This window comes from Rhinolophus ferrumequinum, chromosome X, assembly GCF_004115265.2.
Source record: "Rhinolophus ferrumequinum isolate MPI-CBG mRhiFer1 chromosome X, mRhiFer1_v1.p, whole genome shotgun sequence".
Classification (NCBI taxonomy): Eukaryota; Metazoa; Chordata; class Mammalia; order Chiroptera; family Rhinolophidae; genus Rhinolophus; species Rhinolophus ferrumequinum.
In genome coordinates, this window is record NC_046284.1 from 51,009,323 (window position 1) to 51,021,394 (window position 12,072).

The window sequence follows — 12,072 nt, forward strand, 5'->3', positions numbered from 1 at the left end:
AATTTCTGGAGGCAGGGGAGTGCTTGGAATCAGAGTTTAAAGGACAGTCTTCTAAGGACATTCTTTTTAAAATACACTTTACTGAGGTATAATTGATATGTAAAAAACATACATATTTAATGTATACAACTTGATGAATTTGGGGATAATTATACATCTGTGAAACCATCAACACCATCAAGGCCATAGACATATCCACCACGTCTCAAAGTTTCCTCTCACCCCTTTATTATTCTCTGTGTGCGTGTTAAGAGCACTTAACATAACATCTACCTTCTTAGAAAAAAATTATTTTGTTTAAAGTTTATTGGGGTGACAATTGTTAGTAAAATTACATAGATTTCAGGTGTACAATCTGTATTACATCATCTATAAATCCCATTGTGTGTTCACCACCCAGAGTCAGTTCTCCTTCCATCACCATATATTTGATCCCCCTTACTCTCATCTCCCACCCCCCAACCCCCTTACCCTCTGGTAACCACCAAACTATTGTCTGTGTCTATGAGTTTTGTTTCTCATTTGTTTGTCTTGTTCTTTTGTTGTTTTTGGTTTATATACCACATATCAGTGAAATCATACGGTTCTCTGCTTTTTCTGTCTGACTTATTTTGCTTAGCATTATACTCTCAAGATCCATCCATGTTGTCACAAATGGTCCTATTTCATCTTTTCTTACCACTGAATAGTATTCCATTATGTATATATACCACAACTTCTCTATCCATTCGTCTATCGAAGGACATTTTGGTTGTTTCCATGTCTTGGCCACCCCTAAATAATGTTGCAATGAACATTGGAGCACACGTGTCTTTATGTGTAGATGTTTTCAGATTTTTGGGGGTAGATACCCAGCATGGGAATGGGAAAACACACTGGATTGTGTGCTAGTGAGCCCTGGCTGCTTGTCTCATCTGTGCCAAGAACTGATTTGTGTGCTTGGCAAAGTCCCTCCCCACTCTGGATGCCCTCTTCCTGTCTGGAATATCACGGGATGGGGTTAAGTAGCTGGGATCCCAGACCTTGCTCAGTGACTCTCCGGGGACACTTACAGCTCTCCAGCTGCATCGTGCAGGTCTGGATGTCCATGGGGAAGTTCTTGAGGTCCATCGGGCAGGACAAAATGAGGGTCAGCCTGGCAGGGACCGTAAGAAAGAAGTGACGTCAGCTTACTGGGGCCCAACACAACACAGGGGACCTTCCTCCTACCCCTCAGCCTTCATCTGGCTTCATCCCCTTGATCCAAACTCTACGGGCTGCCCCCCAGGTGCACCTGATGCTGTACAGCACATTCCCATTCTTGAAGATGCGCAGTAACTTGTTGTCCGTGGTCACCTCATGGAAGTTGGCCCCTTTCTCATTGGCAAAGAACAGGTCTGGTTTCCAGATAGAGTCCAGCATGGAAGGATCGAGGTCCAATGAGTCATCAGGGTATTCTCGGTAGGCCAGGCGCGGGTCATTCCACTGCTGCCGCAAGAAGACATTCACCCGGTAGTCCTGGGAAGGTGCAGAGATGGGCCCGTCAGAGGCACTGCTATTCCAGGGGCACAGCAAACCTGCATGGGCAGGAGGGCTGCGGGGAAGAAATGCTGTGAGCACATTTCAGAGGCAATGGGCATTTTCCACTGGGGAAGGAGCCTGCCTTGGGCTGATATGGCAAAGATTGGAAGGGAAAAGACATTTATTAAGTCCTTACTATGAGCCAGGCTCTGTGCTAAATGCTTTCTTTATGTGCACCTGTCTCAATTAAATCTCACACTCACCTTGTGAGGAAGGTGCTGTTATGACCCCCACTTTATAGATGAGGAAACTGAGACAAAGAGAGATTTAAGTAAGTTGCCTAAGGTCACACAGCTATTCGATGGTAGAGTCAGGATTTGAACACAGGTTTGTCTTGATTCCAAAGCGTGTGCTCTGCACTAAGCTACCTCCCAGACTGGACCATTTACTGCTTAAGCTTGTCTGCCTTTAGCCATTGAAACCCCAGGCTGGGGAAAACTTCCCTCCTACTGACCAACTTCACACATATCATGGCTTTGGCTATGACCATGAAACTGGGGGAGGACAGCATAGGGAGAAAAGGCTTGCTATCTGGAGGGCTTCTCCCATTCACACCAGAGTGGAAGCGGGGAATGGGGAGACCTTACCATGGTAGTCTCAGTGACAGAGCCGAAACTGTTGATGAAGATGTTGCAGGTCACGTTCACGGGCGGGCCTATGGGTAGCAAGGCATAGCCATATTGGCAGGGCATTCCAGGAGGCTGGGAGCAGGTTCCAGGACTCCCTCCCTGAACTTGAGGCCAGAGCACTTCTGGGAAAGGGCAGAACCAGCTACATAGACCCATGGGCAACGGGGAGGGGAGGTTTCTTCTGAGCTGTACCTCCATCCTCTTATCTTTCGGGCAGGCAATAGGGGCTGGCTCAGCAGTGTGTCCCCAAAACGGAGTGGGGAAAGAGGGGCTTTGTAGGAGGAATGCTTCTTACCTTTAAAATTGGGCCGAATCCTGGCATCATATCCAGATGTCCGCCCCATAAGCTTGTCCAAGAAATCAGAGGGAGACATGAGCTGGGACCCCTTGGTCCCAGATTTGACTTCCTCTTTTGCCAAGGCCACCCTGGACAGGAGAGATAAAGTCTGAGGCCAGTTGTATTCTGCCTTTATCTTTCCCTGTCCCAACCACTTCTGGCTGGTTTACCCATCAGGCAGGAGGCTGGGAGGAGATGGGTCTCTGGGTGCCCATTTGCAAAATGAGAACACAAACAGCCATGAGCCAACATGGCAGCTCACCAGTTAGTCCTAGAAAATGGCTTTCACATATAGTAGATCTTTTTATCCTCACCATTTTCAGTGTGATGGGGGTGAGGACTATTATTTCCATTTTACAGATGAGAAAAACTGAGGCTTCCAAAGGAGGAGCGACTTGTGGGATTGTAAATTGGTGCAGTCACTACGGAAAACAGTATGGAGGTTCCTCAAAATATTAAAAGTAGAACTAAAACATGATCCATAAATTCCACTTCTGGGTATCTATCTGAAGAAAACAAAAACACTAATTCGAAAACATATATTCACCCCTATGTTCATCACAGCATTATTTACAATAGCCAAGATATGGAAGCAACCTAGATACACACACACACACACACACACACACACACACACGCATGTATTACACATACAATGGAATACTAGACAACAATAAAATGAAATCTTGACGTTTGCCATAATATGGATGGACTTAGAGGGTATTATGCTAAGTGAAATAAGTCAGAGAAAGACAAATATTGTATGATCTCACTTATATGTAGACGCTAAAATAAAAAGTAAACAAACAAACAAACAAACAGAAAGAGGACTGACTTGCCCAATGTCTCAGAGCTGGTAAGTGACAGGATCAGGACTCAGATCCAAGGCTGAGGCCTCATCCAGTGTTCTCTTTCTGAAGGTGCCTTGAATGTACTCAGAGAGTGACGGCTCACTGGAAACAACGTGGCCGTTGCAATGTTTTGCCCATCTGGCCTAACCAAGGATGGGAAGGGTTCAAGGATAATTGCATCCTTGACAGTTGGCTTCAGTTGCTTGGCCTTCATGCTGAGCTGCTCAGGAGCTAGGACCCAGCTTCTGGAAAGGGAGGGTTGCTCCAGTGGGAAGCTATGTTAGAGCTGGACCACAGGTCAGGGTTGTAGCAACTGCAGGCAGGTAAATTTGCTTCGGCAACAAGATAGGTGGGGAAGCAGGGCTCTAGGAGCATAGGAAAGCCTCGCAGTAGGATGGCCATGCTGATAAGGTCAACTCCCATCTTTTCCCCCAATGATTTGATTTTGAGGAAAGAGCCAGTGTGCTTTGGCCTAGCCTGGAGGCCAGCCCCAGTTTCCCCTGATAAGTTTCCCTCTAACAGCAGCAAAGCCCCTTCCACATGCCTGCTTGTCTGCTTATCAGCCAAGAGCTTCCCAGGAGCTCAGCAAAGCCCCGAGTGTAGGGCTGGGGCTCAAGGCTGAGCTCACGCTGGACTCCTGGCTGGGCCCTGCGCCTCCTACTCCTCCTGCCATCACCTCTGCTCCACGGGCTAGAGCTGGCTCACCCACTGCTGCCCTGTGGGGCTGGAAGTAAGGTGACTGCTGTCCTTCTGGGTCCAAGTCTCCTTTGAGCCAGCAGGTTCCTCGTTCCCCGTAAACCTATGCACCCACCAGTAAAGGATAAGATAATAAAAATGCCAAGACACCATGCTAAACGCTTTACTCACCTTATCTAGTTTAGTTCTCACATCAATCCTCTCAGTAAGTACTATTATTATCCCCATTATATAGATGAAGAGAGAATCAGCAAGGTGAAGAGACTTGTTCACGATCATAGAGCTAGTAAATGGTAAAGTCGACATTCGAACCCAGGCCCACTGACTTCAAAATTAAGTCCATTTGCCACAACACCATGATACAAGCAGGGCAGGGTGGGCTGCCAAAGAACCAGAGTGGGAGAGGGTGAGTGGCAGCCACACCCTGACCTCCTAAAGTTCTGCCTCCTTGAATTCCCCGAGCAGAAGGAATCCCTTACCCTGGGCACAGAGGCCACCTTGGCCCCAAGCAGGGGCTGCCAGAGCAGGTGGCCTAAGGAGACGGAAACTCCAAGGAGGCTGGTGGTGGTGCTGGAGCAAGCGGAAGTGCGTGGCTTCACCACAGGCTGTCCACACCGACTGGGTGCTGCTGCTGGCCACCGACCACCTGCCAGCTGGCAGGCCACATGGACCTGCACGCAACGCAGCCTGACCCTCGCCACCTTCCTCAGCCCCACTTTCGGGTCACCTGTCCCGCTAGCCCCAGCCCCAGGACACTGGCACCGGCTGTGGGCTTAGCTGTGTTGGGCCCCAACCTCTGTTGCAGCCTTTCTATTCTGGGGCTACCTAGTCTGTGGACCTGAGAACAGAGTCACTGTGTACAGCTACTCCTTCCTCCCTTTCATTCCTGGGAAGTCCCAAACGCTGGCAGGCCTGGCTGGTTCCAGTGCTGAAAATCTTGCTCAGGCAAGGCCCTGGGGAGGGGTAGGGAGCGAAATCTGATTCTGCTCCTGGGTACCTGAGTGACCTTGGACAGGTCACTCCTCCTCTCTAGGTCTTAGTTTCCATATGTACTACAAAGGACTGGGATTCAAGACTTCCTAAGGGTCTGCCTTGCTTTAATTGCCCAAGTGGGAATGCTGATGCTGAAGTTTGGGTCTTGAGGCAGCACCCCTCCAGGAGGGCCAGCAAGGCCCAGCTGGGTGCCCCCTTCAGCCTGCATCCTGCTATCAACTCCACCTGAGCTGCTATTCTACTTTGGGCTGCCTTTCACTCATCAGAAGTTTTTTGCCCCCCCACACATTGCATCCCTGCCTGCCTGCCAGCCACTGTGTCTGCAAGCAGTGAGGCAGGAGGCTCCTGAGAGGCAAGCAGTCCTGGGGTGCTCCTTGAATGAAGAGGAGGAAGAGGATACTGTGCTGGCCCTCACCCCTCCCCCGCTTTGGAAGGCACTCTTCTTACACCAGTGCAGCCTAAGCCACAGCCATCTTTCCTCCTCAGCTCACCCTGTCCACCTAGATTGGCCCCTGGTCTAGTGGGAACGGGTTGGGGGACATTTATCGGGAGCCCAAAGCATGTCTTGCTCCTCAAGGCCAGGCAATGACTGCCACTTAGCGCCCCTCCAGGGACAGCAAGCGGCCGTGTTTGCACAGGCAGGGTGACGGCAGAGGGCCAAAGTTTGGTCAGCCCACTTTCATTCTGATGTTGTTGCAGGCAAACATCCCTGCTACTTGAAGCCTTTTGGGTGGGCAGCTGGCAGATGTTGGTGTCATTTTTAGGGATCCGAGCCGTGTGTGGCCGAGATGGTAGGGAGACACAGTAGGATGGCAGGACAGATGGCCTCCGTTCTGGGACTCAGCTACCTAGCCCCTCCCCAGGCCCAGAAAGCTCCCACCCAAGCAGAAGCCTTCCCACTAGCTCCCGGGCCTTAACATGCTTCATGAAAGGCTCCTGGGTTCTGACTGGGGAAAGACGTGTCCTCCCCTGGAGCCCTCCAGACTGTGGGCTTTTTGCAAACTTGGAGGAAACTATGCCAGAGGCCTCTGCTGTCCCCGGTCAGAGTTTGCATGCACCTCCTTCTCACCCCCACTCAGCTCACCTGAGGAGGACCTGCCCTGGCAGGGTCCAGAGGAGAAGGATAGAGAGGGTTGCAGGAACACAAGTTGTCATTCCGCGGGGACCCTGGAGCCCTTTCTCAGCCTGGCTGCCAAGGTGAGAGGGGATATCCTGTGGGGAGCGCTGAAAGTACAGAGCCTTCCTCCAACTTGGTCAGCTCCCAAGGAGCCGGGGCCAGCCTAGGAGTTGTGCAGCGCTCTCTTCTCTGCTCTCTTCTCCTCTGCCCAGCCGTTACCTGTCAGGGGCCAGAACTCTTCCCCTGGAAATGATCCTCACACAGATAACCCTACCGGCTCCTGCTCTGGCTCTCTGGGCTCCGGAGGGCCTCAGCCTGCCAGCGGGAGCTGGAAGAGATTCTCTTTGGGCAGCAATCACTCTCCAAAACCTGGAGAGTCTTGGAGGGATGGGAGGAGGGAGACTGGTAGGAAGATGTTTCCTTCCCTCCCCACCTCCCCCCAGATGCACCCTCCGAAAGCAGCAATTTAAAGGCACAGTCTCCGGCAGCTGGAGTGGGGTTCCGAGAGCGCAACCGTGTGCTCGGGAGGGGCTGGGGCTGCCGCTGCTGCCTGGAGAGGGCCTGAGGTGTTCTGTCCAGCTTCTATCTCTCCAGCTGGAGGAGTGCAGGCAGGCTGCCCTGCTCCCGGTTCCCCAGCAGCTTCCCTTTTAGCCTGGAGCCAGGCTGGGGCTGAACTGTAAAGTCCTAATGATTTTTTAGAAGGGGAAACAAGACCTGGGAGGAGCCACCGAGTATTCTCAAGCTGACAGCTTCAGGTCTGAGAGGAGGTGAGGAGGAGAAAGCCAAAAGCCAGGGCAGCTTTTCCTCAGCCCTCTGGGTAGAGGCACAGGGGATGGAGGAACAGAGAAACTTTGGACTCCTCCTCATATGTGGTCTGCTTGCCTGTCAGTCTGTCTGCCTGTCTGTTTCATGTCCTTCGTCCTTGCAGATGCGCATCCTTTTCCCTGCCTGCTGCCCTCTCTCAGGTCGTCTCTGGTCAGCTTGGCCGCTCCTCTGTAGCTCCCCGAATGCCCCTTTCCCCAACACCCTTTCTCCAGCTCCGCTTGGCTGTGGGAAGGGATAGGGGTCCCTGGCAGGGCCAGGGCAGGCCTGGCACACAGCAGGCTTTGCAAGCTTCAGAGGAATCAAGGAGGGCAAGAGCAATGACATAGAGACTGGCAGCCCTGGACAGAGGAGAGAGAGGCAGGGAGGGTGGGCCATCTCCTCCCTTGCCTCTGTCCATTTGCTTACAGTATCCAGGTGTTTCAGCAGCTCCATGTCCTCTGCTGGACCCTTCCCCAAACTTGCCCATGCACCATCTAAATGGCTCTGAGACTTCCCCAAGTTCCTCACCCTCCCTCCCTCCCTCCCTCCTACCTTGCCCTCCCTTTCCTCCCTCTCTCTCTTGCCCCTCCCCCGTTTTCTCCATTCTCTTCCTCCCTCTCTCCTTGAAGCTTTCCTTCATTTATCCTCTCTCCATCTCCATTTCCCTCCGTGTTTCTTCTCTGTATCACCTTTGTGTCTGTCTCCCCCTCCTCTGCCCTCACGTTCCCTCCATCCCTATCTTCTCTCTCCACCTCCCATCATCTCCATTCTCTCACTCTGTCCACCTAAATTACAACCGCGAGAAGCCAAGGGTTTTCATTTCTTTTTCAGTGGAAACTCACACACCAGCTCTGCTGAGTTCTGAGTGTGTGCTGGGGGCGCGTTCGTGCCACTTTACAGGGATTAATCCCAGAGCTGACTGCAGCCTCCCAGCCTCTCCAGACAGAGGTTTGTGGGGGATTGCAAGCTCCTCTACTGGTGCCCATGGGGTACTTAGAAGGATTAATGATGACAAGGCAACGATGGGTGGAACTCGTGCTGCATCTTTCTTGTGGCTGTGTTATTACTAAAGAGGACGGATTTTTAAACCCCAAATGAAAGGGAAAGAAGATAATTTTAAAGAATACACACTGAAATGTTGATGGAGGATCTGGGCTTTTGGAATTGGCACTGGGAGCATTACAAACCTCAAATAACGCTTACGTGGCCAATAAGTACAAGGTACTAATTTTCCTAAAAATATCTTTAGCAGCCTTTTCACCTGTTCTTTCTCCCTTCTTGCTTTCTGTTATCATCACAATCCTCACTCCGAGGGCAGGACCAAGCCTTACAGAATTTTCCAGGGCAGGACTCCAAGCTAGGGAGCTAAGGGTGGGTGGGGGTGGGTGAGTTGGGAAGCTCTTGGCACCTTCGTTTAACTCACTCCCTTTGACAAGCCTAATCCTGTCACTTCCGCTGCCTCAACTGTTCCCCATTGCTCTCAGGCTGAAGTTCAAGGTGTTGCATGATTTGGTCACTCTGCTTGTCCCACTGATGCATCTGGACTTACCTGTCTCTCCAGCTTCCAGGTACTCTCACATCTCGTTCCTCCACTCTTACTCATTCTTCTAGACTAAGTTTTGTTGGCACTTTCTCAAGAAGGATTTCTTGAACTGCCCTCCCCCCCTCAGGTGTGGGTTAGGAGATCTTCCAATGTGTTCCCACAGGACCCTTGCCTTCTCCTTTCCCAGCACCCCTCACAGTCCATTACAGTTGTGCCTCGTTCCCTAGCGATACCACTATCCCACAAGGCTATCCCACGAGCTCCTTGAGGGCAGAGATGCATTATCCACCAAATCCCGGGGCCCCGCCCAGAACATGGAACATTATAGGCAGTTCGTGAACGTTTGTTAAAAGATGTACCCAAAGATGCTTCTCCAAGCACGGTGCCTCTGCATCTTTATATATATATATATGTATAAAAAAAAAAAGAATGAGAAATTTGACGCACAGCATGAGGTAATGGTAAGAAGGAGAAAGGAGGAAGCAGTTTTCCTTCCCTTGTCCCTTAGGCCTGTGACATCACACTCAGTCATCTGGAATTCTTGGATAATGGAAGGCATAGGCTCCTGGAGAAGGTTCCATTGTCTTGGTGTCACCTCCTGTGTGCCCCGAGGGATTTCTGAGTACTGAGAGCAGAGCAGGGTCAGCTTGCTGGGAGGAAAGATCGCTCCTTATGAGAGGCTGTAGCAATGACCAAATGTCTGGCTGACATGAAGAAGGGATTTAGCTTTCCTAGGCTGCTGGAAGCCGACTGTTTGGGAGAAGAAGGGAGGAAAGAGAGGCAAAGAACTGGGTAGGCTGCTCCTAGGAGTTGACAAACAGCAGGGGAGATGCCCATTCAAGAGTCCCCTGTACCAACAAGTTGACCTCAGCACTTTCTGGGAAGGGTACAAAGTTGTGTTCAGTCTTGCCCCATACCCTTATCTCTTTTTTTTTTTTTATCAAACTATGGTATATATGAATCTTCATGTCTGAAAATGTATTGCACCCTTTTCTTGTTTTGCAATTTGCTGCCAAAATGGCCCAAGAACTGGCTGTATTGCAATGCTGAGGTTGTGTAGAAGCCACAATTTTTTTGAAAAAAGGTTTCTTCAGGATGAGAGGTACTATTTCAGCATGAAAAAAACTACTGAGATGTTAAAAATGGATTAAGCACATTTTCATAAAGATGTCATTCCAGGAAAGAGTCTGTCACATTACAGCCCTACGTAAGGCAAATTGCAATTGCGCCCTCCTGACAAGCAGGCTTTCTGAAACCTCAGTCTGAGGAGCAGTATGTCTGTGTTGGGATGGGTATTGTTTGGTGAATTCAGTGACTTCTAGGGCTTAATTTTGGGGGCAAAGCCAAAGACTCATTGGCATACCTTCCTGGACCCAACTCCCCCATAGTGCCTATCTCATTTGTTGCAGTAGAAAGTGGTCTGAGGAGTACCTCAAAGAGCAAGTTGTGTCCCCAATCTGAAGAAATTCCCAGGGCATTAGCTACTTTTCAGAAGCATTGGGATAACACGTTGTGTGAGTGCATGCGTGTATGTGTGTGTGAAATAAAAGACAGATGCCTATTTAAAAATCTGCTGATAAGGATGAGGGAGTTTCAGTTGGATCTCCAAGGAGCAAGGGTGCATCTTTTTCTGTGTGTCTTTTTCTATTCAGGGTTATTTTCAACTTCCAAGGATGTGACAGTTTACTTGAAAGTGAGGGCTCAACTTCTGGTGCTGAGGGAGTGCTGCCAGCCAAGGCAGGAAGCCCTTTCGCCCCTCTGACTCAAGGAAACATGCATAGTATGTATAGGTTGCGTGGCGGTGGGATTTTCACTGTCCTCGACTCAGTTGGAGGAAGGAAGAAGAACAAAGACATGTTCAGTGCTCTCCTAAGACTTTTAGAGAGTGATTGGTTTAAGTCCGATGTTTCAAAGATTAGCCTTCCTTCTGTTTATGGAATGTTTCAGACATGAGTTTTGCAGACAAAGCCTGGGGATTCTAAACTTGAGGGAAGCCCATGGAGAGGTTAATTGAACCCCTCTCAGTCCTCAAAGACAAACCAGGTATCAGCACTGGGATAGCACCAGTGAGCACTGGTCCTATCTCTGTTGCTGGGCTCTCTGTTTTGTGTCCAGGGGATGACAGAGAGCTAGGGCTCCAGTCAGGGAAGATATATTGACTAGCACCCAGGTATGCACCATTTCTCCTCTGCTGGGCCCTCAGAATCATCACTCATCCCATCAGCCACTTGAGAGTAATTCACTAGGTGTGCAGGAGAGTTTCATTAAGATTTCCACAGAGTTTGCATTGACTCTCCTTGTCTCTTGGCTGTCATAACGCTGAAACATTCTTTTTAGGAGATGTCACGCATCTCCTCAAAAGTAAATTGGTTTTTGCTTGTGATCACGCTCATGAATATCTTATTTCACTCATCTGGGGATTATGATCATCCATGCTATGTAAGGTGTGAAGCCTTTACATAACATAAAAGCAACAGAACTTGGAAAGATGAATAAATATTTACTGTGTGGAATGGATAGCTTTCCCACTAATTCATGCGTGCACTCAGCACATATTTACCGAGTGCAAATCATACATCAGACGTTCTAGGTGCTGTAGATACAACAGTGAACAAAGCAGATGAAGTCTATGTCCTCATGTAGCTTACATCTAGTGGAGTAGTAATGGTGACCCTTGAATAACGTGGGAGTGAGGGGCACTGACACCCCCCCACAGTCAAAAATCTGCATATAATTTTTGACTCTCCCAAAACTTAACTACGAATAGCCTACTGTTGACCAGAAACCTTACTGATAACATGAACAGTTGATTAACACATATGATGTATATTATATGTGTTATATACTGTATTCTTACAATAAGGTAAGCTGCAGAAAAGGTTATTAAGAAAACTATAAGGGAGAGAAAATCCATTTACAGTACTTTTACAGTACTGCCGTGTTTCCCCGAAAGTAAGACCTAGCCGGACAATCAGCTCTAATGCATCTTTTGGAGCAAACATTAATATAAGACCCGGTATGATATGATATGATATGATACGATATGATATTATACTATATTATATTATGTTATATGAAAGACCCTGTCTTATATTATACTAAAATAAGACCGGGTCTTATATTAATTTTTGCTCCAAAAGACGCATTAGAGCTGCTTGCCTGGCTAGGTCTTATTTTTGGGGAAACACGTATACGTAGTTATTGAAAAAAAATCCATGTATAAGTGGACCCGCACAGTTCAACCCCACGTTGTTCAAAGATCAACTGTAATTTCTTCCCAAAGAAGGTTCTGCATGGGTCATCAGCAGTGCCGCAGGGCCTCAATACCTCTCACAGCATTTGAGTTGGGTATTTATTTATTTAAAAAAGTATATTTTTAAGGACAGCGCAGCTCACAGTGGCCCATACGTGGATCGAACTGGCAACCTTGCCGTTATTAGCACCATGTTCTAACCAACTGAGCTAACCGGCCACCCTGTATTTATTTATTTTTAAAAATTAAATTTATTGGGGCGACATTGGTTAGTAAAATTACATAGGTT

At 48.9% G+C, this 12,072-nt stretch overlaps 1 protein-coding gene across 1 annotated transcript; it reads right to left on the reverse strand.

Moving 5' to 3' along the window:
• Positions 1 to 987: 987 nt before the first annotated feature.
• On the reverse strand, positions 988 to 6,531 carry LOC117037523 (glycine receptor subunit alpha-4). Its single transcript, XM_033133625.1, has 5 exons — positions 6,151 to 6,531; positions 2,485 to 2,615; positions 2,148 to 2,215; positions 1,274 to 1,497; positions 988 to 1,135 (listed from the first exon to the last, which is right to left on the reverse strand). The coding sequence occupies exons 1-5, from the start codon at positions 6,219 to 6,221 to the stop codon at positions 988 to 990; spliced, it is 642 nt and encodes a 213-aa protein (XP_032989516.1). The 5' UTR covers positions 6,222 to 6,531.
• Between the last annotated feature and the right edge of the window lie 5,541 nt (positions 6,532 to 12,072).

Coding starts and splice junctions, on each gene's coding strand:
- LOC117037523 (XM_033133625.1), bottom strand. CDS start 6,221: ATGACAACTTGTGTTCCTGCAACCCTCTCTATCCTTCTCCTCTGGACC. Junction 2,616..6,150: donor CCAGGGCAGGTCCTCCTCAG/GTGAGCTGAGTG, acceptor TCTCCTGTCCAG/GGTGGCCTTGGCAAAAGAGG. Junction 1,498..2,147: donor CTGTCACTGAGACTACCATG/GTAAGGTCTCCC, acceptor GCACCTTCCCAG/GACTACCGGGTGAATGTCTT.